Genomic DNA, 18479 nt, shown 5'->3' with positions numbered 1-18479 from the left:
ACAAATGCAACACACAAGAAAAGGAATAAAATAATCTATTTTTATCTCCAAGTTCATTCAAAGGTAACAATGTTTTCTTACAAGTTGATGCTACAAGCTGAACCCTATTTGGGCTGGATGTTACGAGACTGTATGGGTGGACAAACTACAAAACATTTTTGCACTTTAAAAGAAAACTGTAGGTTGAAATATTCAATAGGAAATGCCATGTTAACAGTCACACTGGTGTCCTACCAATCTTGTTGCCCTACATGGGGTCAGACAAAGAAAAACTTTGTCAACTCAAATTTGTCTGGGAACTAACTTTTCACTCTATGAACTTTTGTTATAAAACAGCCTTCTTCAATACAATCAAATCCAAAGAATGACAACATTGTTTTAAATCTAAGCCGTTAGCAAACTCTTTCATAATTACCTATCTAAAACAATTGAGTCCTAAAGTGATGATGTCAAAAAACCTAAATTTAGGAAAATTTAGGATTTGATGAGATATTCTGAAAAAGTATGATGAAATTTGCCTACGTGCCAAAAATCAGCAATTCGTTTAACTTTGAGGCTAAGATATTGGCACTCTTATTCTCTGGTGACTTCATACAAAAAAAAATTATTTAATACTTCTAATTTTGCCTCAGTTCTGAAGGACTTGTAAGTTGAAACCAAGACAGATAAGAAGGGTTTGTATGGAGTCACTGGAGCATACAAAGGTTCAATATCTCAGCGTTAATTGCAGTAAGGTGCTGATTTTTGACAAGTAAGCATTTGCCAACATGTTGTTTATGAACATCTTAATAAATACCATAATTTCTAGAAAATTAAAATGTTTGTGACATCACACTTTAGGACTCTATGCGATTCATACTGCCAGCGAACACACTTGAATATACTCCACAATACAGCCCCTCAAGTTTCCACATTGGTAATTTTTTGATGTGCAAAAATCACATTTGACGGGAAGATGGGCAGTTCTTATTAAATCTATGTGGACACATTTCCGCACCCCTTTAAACATTGTCTGAATAGAGCTTGTCCCAGAACTACACGACCATAGACTTACATTTTGCAGCTAAAATGCCGGCAACTAGGTTACTTCTTGTAGAAAATATCTAATTATTCAATTCTGTAATCATGGTTTAGGGATGTAACAGATGGCATACCTTACAGTGCACATGGTACTGATAAGAATTTATGTTAATAGAAAAGTACTTCCTTAAAGTTCGATAATTATCTCATATTTGTGAAGTGGCTGTTTTGGCTGTCTTGCATTTATTTGACATCAAGTTCTTTTTCAGTCTTCTTCACTGTAAATAAACTTTTCATGTGAGCGCATCAACCTCGTGACTTTGAATGCTGGATTAACCACTGAAGGGTAATATCTGAAAAAAATTAATGGAAAAGAAATGAAAAATTCAATGGAGTTAAATGCAATTTAATTTAGTTAACAACTAGGAGCAGGAGTTGTTGTTGTCTGTATGGACAACAGCGTCATAGGCGTGTGTTAGTGTTGGCGTGGTGGTTTTCCTCAGTGATTTGGTGTTCTTGGCATGTTAGCATTCCTCAGTGTTTTGGTACATATCAGTGTTGGCGTTTAATTAGCATATCAGTGTCCATTAGCAGATATCCTGGCTGCTTGAATCGCAGACAGGGTTATGGTCAACAGTCTTTTGTGGCAGTGTATGTGCACGCCATCACACATGGGCACAGTTGCTCTGCATTTGTGCTGGCGTGTTTGTTGTGCGGGGCGAGGTTGTCTAGAGATTTTTCCCTTCCTCCCCTTCCCTGTGGCTACCTTTGTATCACTGGGAGGGTGGGGTTAGGGTCTTTTTTTTTAATATTAGTGTATCTCCACTAAGCCTAGGGCTTCAGTGTGACAAGTGCCTAGTTGGGCATGGGTAGGTGGGCTTTGGCTGGGCTGCAGGTGGGGCAGGTTATTGGGTGTTCTACAACCTTGGGGTTGGATTTGCAGTTTCAGCCCCCAGGCTCTTATGCACCCAACCTCCATTTGTGAGGGTTTGATAAGGGTTAGGTACTGTGCCCATGTTCTACAACTGCATTGCATGCTAAGATTTCTGGATGGCGGCTGTTTTTTAATCCTAACGTTACTTCATTTGTACAGATTCCACATACCAATGTTCTCCTTTTCTTTGCAAGAAACGGAATAACAGCAGATTTCTCTATCTTGGATAGATGCCAGATTCCTAAGCAATTCAAAGAACGATATTATTATTATTGTGATAAAGTAACACACTAAGATAAGTGTTCAAAACTGTCGCATAAAGTTAGAAAAACATTTTGTATAAATAATGGATTGAAAGTAAGAGCATTATGATTTTGTGCTTACAATCTCTCCACTAGTTCTTTTTCGTCTAGTGCGCTGGGGAGATCCTTTTTGTTTCCAAGAACTAAGACCTAAAAGAAAAGTGATAAAATTCATTCGAGGCACCAGATCTGGTGAAAAAAATTAGAAACCCAGTAACTTGAAGCACTAAAATATTATTGCTTATTCAAACTATTAGGCAGGAGTTAACCCTGGGTTTTTTAAGCATTTTGTTTACTCCAGTAGTTTTGCATTTCCCCAGATAATTCACGTTTTTGAGTTTCATGTGTATTCACAGTCTCACACTAAAGGGTTTTGATAAACATTTAAAACTAAAGATTAACAATAACAAAATATCACGTTTTCACGAGAAAACTTTTATAATGCTGTATGTAGTTAACAAACAAAGATTATTCACTGCGAGTTACACATGTACATACCGGTATACCAGCTAACTGTGGTTTCTCTAAGAGTCCATGAAGCTCATTTCTTGAAGCTTCCAGTTTTTCGTGATCGGCAGCATCCACCATGTACCTAGACAAATAACATACAGTGTACATACCTTAGAAATTAGTGTGGAAGTCCCATTGACTTCGTCTTCTAATGTAAAACTCACTAGCTTGTGAATACTGCCTCCTCTCATGCTCTCGCAGGCTATGGCCCCAGCAGAGGGGACTAATGAGAGGATGCTGTATTTGAAAGCTAGAAATCCACCTAATTGGCTTTTATGTGATTTCAGCCCTCCTACTTTTGAGTTGGTTGTGACAGCCTGTAGTCTACTCTGAAGCTTAATGCCCCGGCCATCAAGCTAAAACCAAACCCTTTATCGCCACACATACCTATTTAGCTCATTTAAGGGAGTACCCCCTCCCCTTGGGAATTGCTACTCCCCTTCATATAACATAATAGGGAACTTAAGCACAGATGTTTTTGAGCCACAGACGGCAACCGGAAATTGCATTTCTCCCTTTTTTGAGGGTTTTCACACCATCGCATTTGCAACTTCAAGCCACAGTCATCAACAAGAGCTTTTCCTGTCAGTGGTAAGGAGCAAAACCATGCCAAAAAAAAAAAAAAATGACTTCTGCTTACTGTCTTTGGCCCATGAACATCTGTGCTTAAGCTTCCTAACATCAGAAGTCTTTCCCTTAAAAGAGAATGCCAGTGTACTGCAGATTAAACTGCAGAGTTTAACCAGGTTTTCCTGGGCAAGGATTGTCCATACCCATGTACACATTTAGAATCACTTTCTTGAAAGCATTATTTTAATAAAGCAATACTTACACAATACAATTTACACCTCTACAATATCTCTCCCACATGCTTCTAAAACGCGGTTGACCTCCAATGTCCCAAACCTAACAAACACAATAGAATAGGATTTCTCAATTCCTCATCATCCATGTTACTGGTCAAATTAATTGTGTAACTGTTAATAATTTTTGTCTTACCTTTATAGTTACATTTCCTTTAGTAACTTTTCTCATGTTAAATCCAACTGTTGGTATCATGTCTTCACTAAATTGCCCAGACTGAAAAAGATTCAAAAAATGCATGCCACTGAATTAGATGCTTTATGACTTCCTTCTGTAAATTCTAATTTGATATAATTATATAAATGCTATATTTGCAATGAATGCCATGTAAATTCACTTGTTGTCCTCCTTCCTGGAATAACTAGTGGAGAAGTAAGAGTGATCCAAAACGAAAGCCAGCAAAGCTCAAAGATTGAATACCAAGCCCCTAATCAGCAGACACCTAAAAGTCAGTAGTCATGCATGCAAAGCACATGACCGCTTGAAAATTCAACTATATCGTAGTCTAGCTTGCAAAGAAAATTGGAAAACTGTAAGTATTCATCATTAGCCACTTTGCTATCATTTGGAATTACTACTGTGAATGTCAAGTCTCGCTAGAAAAATATTTCTTCCTTCCCATGTTAACAAGCTGTTTTGCTCACTCTGCCAATCAGCCATATAAATAAAGGACAAATGAAACCTTATGTTATCTCACAAGTATCGATGGCAGCCTGTGAGTTGTTCCAAGAATGAGCCAATCAGAATTTTGCATTGTGAAAAAAAAACAATGCATGATTCAAAATGTTCTGGCTTTGTCTGTAGTCCCTTATTTTCGCTTCCCTCTGCATGTTGCATCTCCTCGCAGGAGGCAATTTTGCATACACTCGCATAGGTCACTCACTTCACCGTCACTAAGAAAAATAAAGGACTCCTTGTAGTCTATAAAAACATCATTTAAGTGTCAATTTATAGGTAAATCGTGGCCAAGGATTTGAAACGGGAGGGGACTGCCACAAAAGAAATCCATTCACTAGTCAGACAAGGAACTTGAACCCAGGACCTCTGGATTACAATCAGAGCCTCTGACCACTCAGCCATGTTGACTATCCACACAGGGAAACCAAGGAAACTATGCTCACAATGTGAAGAAACACAAGTTTGGCACTCTCTGAAACCTTTCCAAGTGTTTCTATTAATTCCACATAGTAAACACAGCAACAAAGCTATATACACTAACCAACCCATGAAAACTTGCCTCCATAGACTTATAACCACAGCTTTCAACCAGAGTGTGAAGTCATGAGAATATTGGACTTTGTGTCACAAAGTTCAGGAAGAATCATGGGTGTTTCAGGTTTACCCACTCAATACTCCCTGGACTGTATTGTGTTGAGTTACAATATGAAATCCGATATCTAGAAATATACAAGTTGTAGCTACGTTGAACAACAACTTTGATCTCTCTAACATGAAAGGATTTGCTGATGAGCAAATGTGCTCATTTAAGGGTCACAATAGTTTCATGTTTGCACTTTCAATGATTATTTTGATTTCAATGGAATCTTTGCTCATAAAAAGAGTGCCACTTTAGATGGAAATACACATCAGTGTAGACTTGGACAATATTGCATTTCATAACAGTATCAACCAGTATTGTATATCAATGGCATTTCATTCAGTTTCTATACCTTTTAAAGTACTAGCATTCAGGTTGGTCTTTAAAATATAAAGTATTAGATCTCCTTGTAGCTGGAGACAGACAAGTAAACCTTGAAATGAAAGACGTATTAAGCCTGTTCATTCTCGTGAGGAGATGCGTGTGTGCTAAAACAATATGAAAAGGCTATCGTACTGTTTTAATATACATGCAATGTCAAAGTGTCAGAAGGGCAGATCTTACAAAGCAGAAGTCACCCATAAGTTTAGCTCTATAAAATACTCGAGACAAAAATGGCCAGATATTAAGATTAACTAGTGTTCTTAAAGAAAGAATTCAACGATTAAAAATGAACCATAAACAGAAAGCTTAAGCCTACCGGTAAGACCTACCGCGATAACATTGACGAATGTCGTCTTTCCAGAATACTGTAAGCCTACCAGCGTCAGCTCCATCTCCTCCTTCCAAAATAAACTCTTTATCCAGTCTAATATGCTCCTGAAAAACGCCAACATCTTGATCAAGTATCTCCCACAATCCACAAGACACGAACGTGCAAACTCGGACAAATTTCTTTTGCTTTTTGTGACCTGTCACATGACTAAGCTCAAGATGGTGGGACATCCCAGATAACATTGCGCGCTCAGTGATGCCAAGTCTTAGCCTCTTTCCCATAATGAGGCCAGCTTGTTCCCAGGACTTTTTCTCACATAGCAAAGAGATCTGGGAATGAGATTACATTACGATCATTTCAGCGGCTCAAAACAATTCAAAAATTCAACATGGAGACAAAGTAGTTGTTGTATTTATGACGCTCGCATTGAAGCCAAAATGAGCACGATCGAGCAACTCAAAAGCGAAGTAGAACGGCTAAGTAATGAACTACAACAGGCTTGCTTAGAAAAAGTACAAGCGGCTGAATATGGGCTAGCAGTTTTGGAAGAAAAACAGAGATTACAAGAACAATACGATGAACTCGAAACTGCTCTGGAAGCTAACAAACAAGAACTGGAATGCCTGAGAGAGGTAAGCTTAAATTTTGAATGATTTAGCTTGCTCATGGCGAAACTATATGGTTTGATTTCTATCCTTTGATTAGGATCAAAGTTTAGGATCGTAAAAAACTGAACAAAGCTCTGTAAATGCGTTGAATTATTTATTACTCGGAAAACTTGTGTAAATGTAATAAATCGTCTGGCTATATAAAATAAGATTACGTGCATGGTTAAGCAACTTCACGGCCTAAAAGTTCCACTTGTATATGAAATGAGACAACAAAAAATAACCGATTACTTGTTTGAAACGCTTAACAATGTTTTTAACGTGTTCTGTAGAAGAAAATTGCCCCGAAGTGCAACCCAATATTAAACAATTTGCAAAGCCAATTTCCGGTTCCTCAAAATTCGTGACGTGGACATAGTAGTGCTTATATTTATATATAGTGCGTCCATTATAAAATATAAGCTTTCCTACCCAATTAAGGATTAGACAAATTATCATAGTATCGTTTAATATTTTGATTTGTCTTTCTGCTAATTTTGCTAGCCATTAATTTAAATGTTATTTTTTCAAAAAAATTTAAAAAATTCCAAATAAGGCCTGTAGTAATTTAAAGCCAATAATCGCGTTCCTTAATAAAAGGAACCTCTTTTTATTGTTTTTTCTCTTCTCTCTCTCTCTATATATTTTTTTTTTTTTAGGTCACAACAAAATCTTTTTCAATTTTCTTATCTATAATATGCCCTCTCTATTAGTCACTTGAAGAAAAGGGGGCTATTGGAGGCAGATGTGGGATTTTTGACTTAAGTTTTTGAAGAATTTTTATCCATAATGTCTCCTTGTGGCCAAAAGAGGTGTCAAATCACTGAGGTCAAATGCCTTCATTTGGAGAAATTTGTTTTCCTTTTAAAAATATACTAGATTCATACTAGAAGAGGTTTCATTAAGGGTTGGGAACTGCACGTATTGACTGTCTGTAAACACAACCTTGCCTGAGTTGCCTTTGACATCTAAACCAACTTTTTCCATAAAATAACGTACCATACTCAACTCTCTTGCCTGGGTGAACTACCCTTGCCTGCCTATTCAAAATCTTAATGAAATCGCTGCTCTAGTCACAAATGGAATATTTGACAATTTGAAACTTACTAAAATTTGTCTGAGAATAATATAAGGTGGGTTCACACTTAGCACTCGAGTGCACTTGGCACTCTTGCAGTTACGTACACTTGAAGTGCACTTTGAAATATAGGGGAAATTTGTATTCATAAGCAATTACTTTGGTTGTCATGCAGCTTGTACATTATGAAGATTACAAATTCACCACTCTTTTTAGATTCATATTCACAGTTTCAGTTCTCTGTGGTTTTCTGATTTGCTCAGCTCTAAATTTTGTATTTTTTTCTATTCTCTTTATTAAATTTACTTAGTATTTTGAAATAATGTTATATTTCATATTTTATATCCTACCTTAATCCTTAATATTAGCATTAATTACCTTTGGTTACTTTTTACAGCTGCAAAGTGTTGTAATTAAGTTACAATTTTATTTAGTAGAGTGTATTTGTAATTTCTTTTTTTTCTTCTTCTTCTTCTCCCCCACCTTGATTAGTAAGCTACAAGTGGATGGAAGCATTTTTGTATTAATATATTTTCTTGTGATATAATTAAGTTTTGTTATGGTCAGCTTCTTTAAAGAACTGGCCATGAATTTCTCTTTCCATAAGCTTGTGAATGGCTCACTGCCTGCGACTGAGCGGCAGTATTTTTGTGCAACAAGATGTTTGTTCAGTTGTAATGTAGCAAATTTTGCGGTTTGCTGGTTAACTCGAAATGATGATACTGATATTGATAGAAATAGAATGGACTGCTGAGTTCTCTTGAGATTTTAATATCTGCAATGTTTTTGGCAGGAGGCTGAAGATCGAATCCATGTTCAATTCATCCTGTGAAATGTCACATGCTAGGTCAATAAGTGTTGGTTATATGTTTTCATGAAAAAAAAATTGCTCGACGTTCTAATTTTATCCTCACCTGGCGGTAAATTTAACATAAGTACAATACAAAGCCAAACAAACCAGCACATAAGCCACAAAATAATAAATGAACTTCATGAGCTCTAATAAAATTCATGAAACAAGTTTAAACTGTGTCGACACTGTGGTCGTATGATGATTGACACCAACATAATTAATTTATCTTATGGCAATTTGATTGGATAAGTGCAAATGGTTTCCACCTACTGTAACTTAAAACTGCTCTTCAGCTCTTTAAAGTTTAGGCATTTCCATTGCAACCAACTAAGAACTACTCAGACAAGTAAGCCTCAAGTGCAGTTGAGGCATCTAATGTGAACCCACCTAATTTGGTATGACACATTGCTCCTGTGTCTTATTGTTTCTGTGGCAACCACACTTTTGCTTGTATTTTTGTTTCATTTTAATCAATTAGTGATTGGTTTTGATTCCTTGTGCTATAACCACTGACCAGGGGTTTACAAATAAAGGTCATTAATTTTAATACCTCTTACTAACCGAGCTCCAGGTTCATACTGTAAGTTACAGACCAAGTTTTTTTCCCATTGATTTTGTTTCGCACCTGGGCCATAAATCAATGGGAAAAAACGAGGATCTGTAACTTACAGTACGGACCGAGATAGCCAGGTTAGTAAGATATTTATTATATCTCCGAGGTTAATGATAATCAGGCACATGGGAATGGAAACTTTCAAATTTAGCAGGCCATCCAGTGAAGTACGGCCCGCAAAATTGACTAATCACACCATGCACACTAACTGAGGGATATAATAAAGGGGGTTAAACTATGGTATGTGTCTTTAACTTGAATTTTTATCTCTGATGTCTCATCTTTGTTCCTCTTTTCTTGTAGGTCCATGAACAGCTGAAGCTTGAGCAAGAGAAAAGAAGCCGGTTTGGTGACGATCGAGAAGAAAGCCTTGTCAAGGAGAGTGAGTCCAGGGAAGCTACCTATCTTCATAAAATAACAGATCTGGAGAGTGATGTGCGACAAGCCAGAAAAGCTGAAAGAGAGGCACTGATTGAAAATGAACGCCTCTGCAATCAAGCTGCTAATTATGTGAAAGAGATTGAACAGTTGGCCCACAGTAAGAAATTGCTCAGAGATGAAATCAGGGAGCTGAAATACAGAGAATCAAAGCATATACAAGAATTCAGTGACCTGGAGGAGGAAAATATTAACCTTCAGAAGCAGTATTCTACGCTTCGATCTTCACTGGTGGAATTTGAGTCTTTAAAAGTTGAGAACAAAAGCTTAACTGATGAAATGGAAGCAATCCAACTGCAGCTACAGGTTGCATGTGACAAACGAGATCAGTACCAAAAGCAGCTCAATGAGGCCTTGGAGTCTTTGAAAGAACAAAGAGATCGCAACACAATTCTTCAGAAAGAGCTACAAGAAAGCCGTCAGAATCAGTCCTCAACACTTAGTAGCTGGCATGAAGAGAGCCAGTTTATTGGGCTTGAAAGTCCAGAGAAGGCGAAGCCACAACAAGCTATTGAGCATCCTTTGATTCAAAGCATTATTGAAGAATATAAACCTGTTCCAGGTCTTGTGGAGGATTTAATGAAAGAACTTCAACTCTCAGAGGTCAAAGAAATGGCTCACAAACTTGATCAGTTGAGTAGTGAGAAAAATGAACTCACTCATGCACTTGCTAAACGAGAAAGGGATGTTTTAAAGCTGAAGGAAGAGTTTGATGCTATGCAAACTTTGACTGAAGCAAAAATTCTGTGTGAAAATCTGGATGATAGTGATACAGAAGAAAGAGAATCTATCAGCATTAAGTTGAACAACCAATTGAAGGAGGTTGAAGAAATGAGGAAATTGTTGAAAGGTTACCAAACAAAAGACAACAAATCCCAAGCCATAATCAAGGAATTTCAAAGTGAGATAGACAGTTTAAGGACAAAACTTGCCACTGTACAAACAAGAGCTGATGAGGCCTCCTTCTTAACAAAAAGAGTCAGGGAACTGGAAGAGGAACTGTTGAATTTGAAGAACAAAGGAATTGAATCAGAAGAACTGATCAAAAACTTGCAGGAAGATGTGAAATCCATGAGCGATTTGGCTGGAAATGCACAAGGAAGTCTCAACTGTACTCAAGATGAACTGAAATATGTCAGTGACGATCTACAAAGACTTTACAAACATGTCTGCTCAGCTAATGGAGATCATCCAGCTAACTCATTCACAAGGAGGGAAAAGCAAGAAAAGTCAAAGACAACTGAGAATTCTAAAACAAATGCCACAAAATCTGATAGCAATGACAGTGCTGCAGAGGTTCGTCAATCTCCAATGGGAAGCGAGAATCCAAATGAAACAATGGAAAGAGGTGATCCATATTCCTGCTACAGGCTAATCAGTTCTGTCCGTGATCAAGTTAAGTTTTTGAAACAAGCAGTTGAGAAGACAGTGGAGATCTCCAAACAGCGTGCATTGGAGTACAGAGTGGTTGTAAGCGATGACGAAACCAGTGGTGGAGAGGATGCGGAAGCCCAAAAGCAACAGATTGTAAAGCTACAAAGTCTGTTGACAACAAAACGAGAGCAGATCACTACTCTACGAACTGTTCTGAAAGCTAACAAGTCTACATATGAGGTTGCCCTGGCAAATCTTAAAAGCCGTTATGAGAATGACAAGGCAGTGCAGTCAGAAACTGTAGCACAGTTAAAAAGGAGCTTGAAGTCTTTGAAGGCAGAGGTGTCCACATTTGCGTCACTGCGTGGGATGTACGCAACAAGGTGCGAGGAGTATTTAGTTCAAGTCCATGAGCTTCAGCGAAAATATGCAGCATCAGAAGAGGAGAAGAAAACCCTGAATCACCTTCTTAAACAGGCCATTCATCAGAAAATTGATCTCACACAGAGATTGGAAGAGTTTGAGATTGCACGAGAAAGGCTACGAGCCTACACAAGGAAGGGCACCAAATCAAACCGGGCTAAACCAGTGACTCGTGTATAACTGCAGAATGCCACATACAGTCAACTCCCTTTATTGCAGACATCCTCAGGACTGTGAGTTCAGGAGTCTGTAATAGTGGAAACTCTGTAACTTATTTTTGCTGGGGATTTAGCTGCTGTCCCCCAGGGGCTCCACTCACATATTTTAATGATGGGGGGGGGGGGGGGTCCGACAGAGGTTCATATTTTCTATCCCAAAAAATCCCTACTTTTTTTAGCATACCCAAAAAAATCCCTCAGTGTTTTTGCATCAGCAAATTTTATTATTTATCTTCTGGAAAGCTAAAACATGCCAACTTCAACTTTGCTTTTGGTCAAAAACAAAACTATACATCAAAAACAAATACAAGAAGCTCGCATGCCTGTTATAGTGTCTCTTCATCCTACCTTCTGTGGTAATTACTTTTCAAATAGATTACAATCTCAGAAATATCCCGTAATACCACACAAGCAGTAAATTGCGCTTATGTTAATGTTGATTTGAGCTGATGAAAAAGACAATACCAAAAAAAAGTCCTGGCGTCTTTCATAGACCCGAAAAATTCCTTTTGGCCAAAATGTCAGACCCAAAAAAATCCTTCGAGCCCCCGTCATTAAGATATGTGAGTGGGGCCCCTGGGTGCTGTCCGTATTGTCGGGGTGTCCATAATAGCATGGTGTCCGCAAGGCAAGAGTTTACTGTATTTAGCTCTAAGGAGATGTCAATATTTAATATTAACATGTAAATCTCCTGTGTCATCAAAAAATAAAAATGTATATTTTTAGAAATAATCAGTGAGCTTGCCCACAATATTTTAGCTTTTGACATTTAATATTTTTGGATCAAGCTTTACTTCTTATCTTAAGTTTGATGCACAAGGAGATTTCTTAAAAAAATATTGTTATCAACATAAGCTAAGATTTTTATGAGATTTTTACTCAGAGTATAATGCCAATCAAAATAATATAATTATGAAACATTTATTGTTAAAAAAAGAAACATGTTTAAAGACTTAATCCAAGTGTTTTTAACTCTTATGAACAGCTTCATTCACTGACATTACTGAAATGGATTTTATCATGTAAGACAAAGATGGTCTTAATAGGTATTTTGTTTACAGAACAGTACTTTTAATATTGCTAGTAAACTTAAATAATATTTGGTAATGAAAATAAGTGAGAAAATCTGATGTTTTGAAGCCATTATTAATTTTATTTCAAAATACCCTCTTATTTGGGATGGTGCCTACTAATACCGAAGTATTTTATTTTTGCACGGTTTATGACAATGCAGGAAAAACAGATTTTAGCAAGGACTATTGGAATCCAAAAAGAAAATTGGATGTAACCACACATTTTTTAGGGATAAATGAGCAAAAATAATTCTAAAAGGCTGGCGCTAAAATGCAAAGCAATGTATAGCATTATTTTTCAAAAATTGAAACATAATTATCTCTGAAAAGTGTGTGGTACCCCTAATTTTCTTTTCAGATCCCAATAATCTTTGCCAAGAACTGCTTGACAAAATGTCCTTTATACTTATAAACTTGGCAAAAATATCTCTGTTTTAGCAGGCACCACTGTTAAGAAATCCAAGTTTCTCAGGCCATCTCGAGATGTGCAGTAAGGTATGCGGAGTAACAAAAGGAGACACTGTCCAAACAAAAATTATTAATTTAATCAAATGTACATTCTGTGGCGGCTATACAGTTGCCTCTTACACATTATCATGAAAATTCACTTTTTAATGCATCAGTAAACTCCAGCAGAGCCAATTCCCCCCTGTTGGAATTGACTGATGCATAACTGTCAAAGTTAACAGTTTACTCAGAAGCCTGGAGCCGTAAGTAGATCAAAATATATACCACATTTGGACACAAGTCTATAGTCCTGTATGATAGTGTACTTTATACATACAGTTTAAATTTGAAGATGTTGATTGTCATATTTCAGGTAGAGGTCTTACGCAGATTAAAGTATGAACTTAAAACTTTTCTTGTATTTGGGGTCTAAAGTCATTTGCAAACATGTTCCCAAGCCTGTAATTTTTTTAGGAAAATAGACAAAGTGTAAATTCTAATAATAGCTCTAGGTAAAAAAAATGTTACTAAGGTGTAAAACAAAAATAAAAACCATCTCTGTCAAAAGTAATGAGACACAGTCAAATGAACAGTCTTAACAACTTCGTCTGTTTCAAAATTGCCAAATCCAGACCCATATTTTCTGAATACAGCTGACTCATATTCAGATACAATTTCTGATAGAAGTTTATTAATTTTGATTTTTTTTGGCAGATTAGATTCCTGAATCAAGTAGGTCTCACCAGTCATAAATATTTACACTGTCCCTTCCCTTAACACATTGTGCACATTGCTGTACATGTATCCAATCTCATCTTTCCCCAATATTTAAATCAAATGCTCAAAGTCATTTAAACAGCAGCTGGGTATTAGTCAGTGAGTATGGGTTTCTCAAGGAAATGTGTGAGTCAATGAGTATGGATTAGTCCTTTATAACGGGACAAATCATTCATTCTGTTGTTTTTAAAATAAATTGTTGTTGTTGTAGCAAAAGGCTTAGACACATTTTACTGTGTTCCATGCCTGAAATTGGCATGTGCAGAATTATGCACACTAAAATTTTTTGTGTCATCAGCCTTCTCTCTTCACGACTCTCAGATGGTATTGTCAGCTTCTGTGCGCTCAAAGTTGTCCAATGAAAATTCAAATGGATCAGGGGGTTAGTTTCTAAAGAAACTACGGTGTTGCGTTACTGGGGAGTAGAAACAAATGTTTGGTTTATCGACAGAGTTCAAAACTTATGATAAATTGGCTACCATGAAGAGATTCGAGTGCTGACATTTCGAGCGTGACCCCAAACGCCCTGACGAAGGGCTAATGTTCCAAACTTCAGAAATTGAATCCCTTTAAATTATCAACTCTGTCGATAAACCAACCATTCGTGAAAAATTTATTCAAGCCTGCTTATTATTGACCACAAACTTTTTGTCACTCCAATCAAGTTTGGAGTTGTGTTGACGAAAAAAAATGATTCTATAAGAAGTACAAATAGAAACTCTTTGAAACATCCAGTGTGTCACATCTTGTAACATACTTTTATTAAATAAAATATTGAAATAAATTAACACATTTCATCCTTTTTTTAAATTTTCCTTCTTACATTAATTATTATTTTACTGTACATTTTTCATAAATTGAACAGCTCTTTTTCAATACACAAAATAAATTAATGTTATAAAATACAAAATGCAAACCTTCAAAAGCTTGTCACATAATTTCTTTTTTTTTTTTCTTTTTTTTTTAAATTTCTGTGAAACTGAATATAATTTAATTTGCATTTCAATTTTCTTTAAAAGATATTATACTAATTTTCAATTATTTTATTTCCAAGAGAAGTTAAATAAATAAAATAGTTAATAAATAACATTATTAATTGAAGGTCAAAAATTGTTATACGAAGAAATCTGCCGGAGAAAAATGCATTTTCTTGAAAAATCAAGAAAAACTTCTAAGAGACAAGTTTACTTTGGTGTAGGTAGCTCCCATTGATTTATCTCTTCTTCGTTTATCCTGTTCTCCCTGAGTGTTTCATTACTCAGTTTTCTTTCGCAGCATGCATTGCTGAAGATGCATTCTTGTTCATTCTCCTCCGAACAGAAATGACTTTGTTTGTCCTAGAGGAGACCGAGCACAAAAAACTTAAATAATAACATTATTAATGTATGTTCCAGATAATATCCATTAACTGTGCAAATTTAAAATACTTCTGCAATAGGCACTTGTTGTGTTATATTAATGTTTTGAAAGGCACAGAAAAAAATTATAGTGAATTATTCTGCTAAAGACAGGTTGATTGTCATACCTGTTGTAGGTGCAGTTGTGGCTGAGAATGCTGTCTGACTGGAGACAGTTCTGGTATAATGTGTTGCTGAAGTGCTTTACCTGAGGGGCCTTGTTTTCCAGAACGCTTACAAGTTGCTTTACCACTGCCCTGAGAAGAACTGGTGCTACCTTCACCTAACAGTAAAATTTAAGCCATATTTTTATAGAAATCAATATTATTTGCATGCAGGTACAGAAAATATCCATATCTACAAGAGGCTTCTTGTTTTACCCCCCCCCCCCTCCTCCCCCTAGGAAATTCCAGTTTAGCTTCATACTTTGCTTCTAAAATTTTGACTTCTAAGACCCCACTCCCCCTAGGAGTTTCCAATTATGACCTTTCATGGAGTGGGTATGGACAGGAGCCCATTAAGAGGTATGGATTTTTTTCTCGAACTACACAAATACAAATTCAGATGGCGTGGTTTAACTGGGGCTCTGGCACTAGTAAATATAGTTACCTTAATTGTGTAATCATCATCTTTTAAGCTAGATTTAATGGAATTGATAAAATCTGGGGTGGGGTATTCATGTGGAGAGGCTCCACCCAAAAGGGATCCCTTTTTAGGCTGGAAGTATAGTAAAGGGTAGGGATTTCAGAGAGTGGAAGAACAGAAAAAGCCTAGGGAAAATTGTCATTAATGTATTTGAAAAGGCCTTCAAAACTGATCTCGAACAGACCACCTGAAAAGAGATGCTTTTTTTCTATTGTCAGGACCACTCTCTATATAAAGTATATGAAAGGGTTATTTTTTCTGTCAAAAATGGTATGTAAATAAAAGGGTAGCCTCAGGTTAAATTATCTAACAACGTTAAACATGAGAGAAGAGCGCTGCTGACAAAGAAACAAAATTTAACACTAAAGAAGAAAATTATACCCCCTGGAAGGGAGGGAGGGTACAAAACTATCATATGATAACAGCCGCCAGCGGCAAGCATAAGCTTATGAAATCTGAACCTGAGAAACTTGATAGATGTCATTGATTGCAAAGATAATAATTAACTAATTTAACCTACAGACAAAACACCTCAATTATTCCCCTTAGTATTACCTCTCCTCTGAACATTCCTGTGTGCTGACATAATAACCTCCAAAGAAAACAGATCTTGGCTTCCTCTTCCTTTCATCTTGTCTATTTTTTTCGGTGTAACTGTTCTTGCGTTGCTCTTTTGCTGACGCTTCCTTTCGAAAAATTCCTGAGTTGTTTTTAGAACATTGTTATTAATTTTGTCATCATTCTAATTAACAAATCGACGACAGTTTTCTATGGTCTCGACTCTTATGGACCATAAAATGACGTCATAAAACATTCAAAGCTCAAGTGGAATGGCGAGTGGTTTCACCGCCAAGTTTTGAACATTTTATAGCATCATTTCATAGTCTATAGGAGTATAGACCATAGAAAACTGCTGTTGATTTGTTTTTTTACGATTATTTTCTTTAAAAGTATACAGAATTGGCTTTATTTCCTGTACATCTGCCAACATTTTTATAATTTGTCTGTACTCTTACAGACAAATCTTATAGGCAGCTAAGAGCCAATCAAATAATAATATTATGCACAGGAATTTTGATTGTAAAAAATGAAAAATTTATTGTAACCTTTAAAAGGTTAGATCCCTTTTGGACCAGTAATCATTAGTGTTTTTGGAATTCAAACTAAACCCTTCCTTTGGTCTCTGTGATATCTCCCCTAGAATAAAAGTGACCAGGATGCTGATTTTGATGACAACAAAAAAGAAATAAGCAACAAGGGATAAGACCACCTAATAATGTGATCACAGGCTTAGCTTTTGCCATTATTGCAAATTATTAACTTATTTAAGTAAACACATAAATGGAGAACGTTTGTGGTTCCCTGCTCTAACATGCAGCCAGATTGATTGATGGATTAATGTTTGATTAACAGTCAACAGAAATATTGTATAATTATAGTCTTACCTTTTGCAGTTTGTTCTCATGTTTAAGCTTCAGCCGATTCCTAAACATGTCAAGGAAATAATTTAACACCACCCATTATTTGATGGTTTAGTCTGTAGTATCAACATGCAAACATGTTATATTGCAAATTATAATATTTATCATTCATTTAAAAAAAAAGCAATTGAAGGGGTGAGTGGAAAAAAGCCATAAGTGACATCTGATCTTATGTCAAATTCTCCTTTGCTCATACAAAGAAGAACAAGGTAATTTGCTAGGAGAATTAAACACTCAATCAGATGTCACTTAAGGCTTTTTTCCAAGCACCCCTTCAATTAGTACAAGGAGACTGATAAAGGAGAAAAATGTCATATTTTTCCATCTGCATATGAGATGAGAAAAACTGCTATGAGAAAACTGATATACCCTGCAAGCAGGCCGAGTGTGGGGAGGGTAAAAGTGGTTTTAAATAGGGAAAAATTACATAAAAATTTACCAAGGAAGACACTTTTCTTAATGTATAGTGATCTGCAGCAGGCTTAAATTTTGTATTGAACCGTGTTTTTTGTAAAGAGCTAGATCGGGATTTTGCCCAAACCAGGTATTAGTCCTGCATTTTAATTTTAGTAGATTTTAGACAGTTTAATGCTTTAACAATGACTTGGTTAATCAATAGGAAAATAATCAGTGCTATCACAAAATATGAAGCATATCTCACTTTTTACCAATTAATGATTCTTCAAGTCTTTTCTGTCATTCAATGAAGACATAATCATTTTTTTACGTTTATCAAAAGGGTGGTAAGTTCCGTCGATTAAAGTTCACAATAATTATTATAATTCCACACCGGACCCCCTACAGGGGTTAATAAAAGATGGCCTGGGTTCCTTTTGTTGATTCACGGCTGCAGTAAGGGAATTAGAAAAGAACTATTGTTCACACCTCAACATTCATTCAAAAATCCAGACAAAATTAATCAACAGGAAAATTAAAACGCGCTTTTCGCGCCAACTCAGCAGCTCTACATGCAAATTATCAATTTGAAACTCTTTTGAGCGCAAACTGGACCCGCCTATGCACCCATTTTTCTATTATATCAGATGTTAGGTTTTAAATTAACTTTTTTTCATGTGTTCATTGTTTCTCGACAAATTTTCGAGAAGATTTAAGCTCGTATAAGCTTACCGCGCTCCTCCAACCCAATTCATTTTCCTGTGTGGTACATTACAGTGATATTTTAAATGAAGTAGGAAATCGTACTGGGTGCCCACGAAATTTTTATAACAATTTCCTTATTTTGGGGAAGTTGAAAACAAAACAATTTAATTCTAGAAATAATTATTTCTTCCAACTTTCTAATTATATGCACAGGAAATAGTAACTTGTCGCTATATTAGTAAAGTTTGTCA

General features: G+C 36.2%; 3 protein-coding genes across 3 annotated transcripts; 1 reads left to right on the top strand and 2 right to left on the bottom strand.

Moving 5' to 3' along the window:
* Positions 1 to 18: 18 nt before the first annotated feature.
* On the bottom strand, positions 19 to 5880 carry LOC146459125 (ADP-ribosylation factor-like protein 8B-A). Its single transcript, XM_085090065.1, has 7 exons — positions 5662 to 5880; positions 3766 to 3846; positions 3599 to 3672; positions 2755 to 2848; positions 2339 to 2406; positions 2125 to 2195; positions 19 to 1373 (listed from the first exon to the last, which is right to left on the bottom strand). Exons 1-7 carry the CDS (start codon positions 5782 to 5784, stop codon positions 1327 to 1329), a joined length of 558 nt encoding a protein of 185 aa, XP_084946191.1. The 5' UTR covers positions 5785 to 5880; the 3' UTR covers positions 19 to 1326.
* Positions 5881 to 6013: 133 nt separating this feature from the next.
* Positions 6014 to 13240, top strand: LOC146459124 (protein bicaudal D homolog 2-like). The gene is made up of 2 exons (XM_085090040.1): positions 6014 to 6295; positions 9158 to 13240. Exons 1-2 carry the CDS (start codon positions 6101 to 6103, stop codon positions 11267 to 11269), a joined length of 2307 nt encoding a protein of 768 aa, XP_084946166.1. The 5' UTR covers positions 6014 to 6100; the 3' UTR covers positions 11270 to 13240.
* A 118-nt stretch (positions 13241 to 13358) lies between these two features.
* LOC146459123 (uncharacterized) lies at positions 13359 to 18411 on the bottom strand. The gene is made up of 5 exons (XM_085090066.1): positions 18256 to 18411; positions 17092 to 17131; positions 16202 to 16346; positions 15130 to 15284; positions 13359 to 14941 (listed from the first exon to the last, which is right to left on the bottom strand). Exons 1-5 carry the CDS (start codon positions 18276 to 18278, stop codon positions 14789 to 14791), a joined length of 516 nt encoding a protein of 171 aa, XP_084946192.1. The 5' UTR covers positions 18279 to 18411; the 3' UTR covers positions 13359 to 14788.
* Positions 18412 to 18479: the final 68 nt, after the last annotated feature.

The sequence above is a fragment of the Pavona decussata genome, unplaced genomic scaffold, assembly GCF_977016875.1.
Source record: "Pavona decussata unplaced genomic scaffold, jaPavDecu1.1 SCAFFOLD_223, whole genome shotgun sequence".
NCBI classification, from domain to species: domain Eukaryota; kingdom Metazoa; phylum Cnidaria; class Anthozoa; order Scleractinia; family Agariciidae; genus Pavona; species Pavona decussata.
The sequence above is the reverse complement of the archived record's forward strand: the minus strand, read 5'-3'. Positions and strand labels throughout refer to the sequence as shown.

Coding starts and splice junctions, on each gene's coding strand:
- LOC146459123 (XM_085090066.1), bottom strand. CDS start 18,278: ATGAATTGGGTTGGAGGAGCGCG. Junction 17,132..18,255: donor AATTGGGTTGGAGGAGCGCG/GTAAGCTTATAC, acceptor TGACATGTTTAG/GAATCGGCTGAAGCTTAAAC. Junction 16,347..17,091: donor ATGAGAACAAACTGCAAAAG/GTAAGACTATAA, acceptor AAAACAACTCAG/GAATTTTTCGAAAGGAAGCG.
- LOC146459124 (XM_085090040.1), top strand. CDS start 6,101: ATGAGCACGATCGAGCAACTCAAAAGCGAAGTAGAACGGCTAAGTAAT. Junction 6,296..9,157: donor AACTGGAATGCCTGAGAGAG/GTAAGCTTAAAT, acceptor CTTTTCTTGTAG/GTCCATGAACAGCTGAAGCT.
- LOC146459125 (XM_085090065.1), bottom strand. CDS start 5,784: ATGTTGGCGTTTTTCAGGAGCATATTAGACTGGATAAAGAGTTTATTT. Junction 2,849..3,598: donor AGAGGTGTAAATTGTATTGT/GTAAGTATTGCT, acceptor TTATTTGTCTAG/GTACATGGTGGATGCTGCCG. Junction 2,196..2,338: donor AAAGAACTAGTGGAGAGATT/GTAAGCACAAAA, acceptor TGAATTGCTTAG/GAATCTGGCATCTATCCAAG.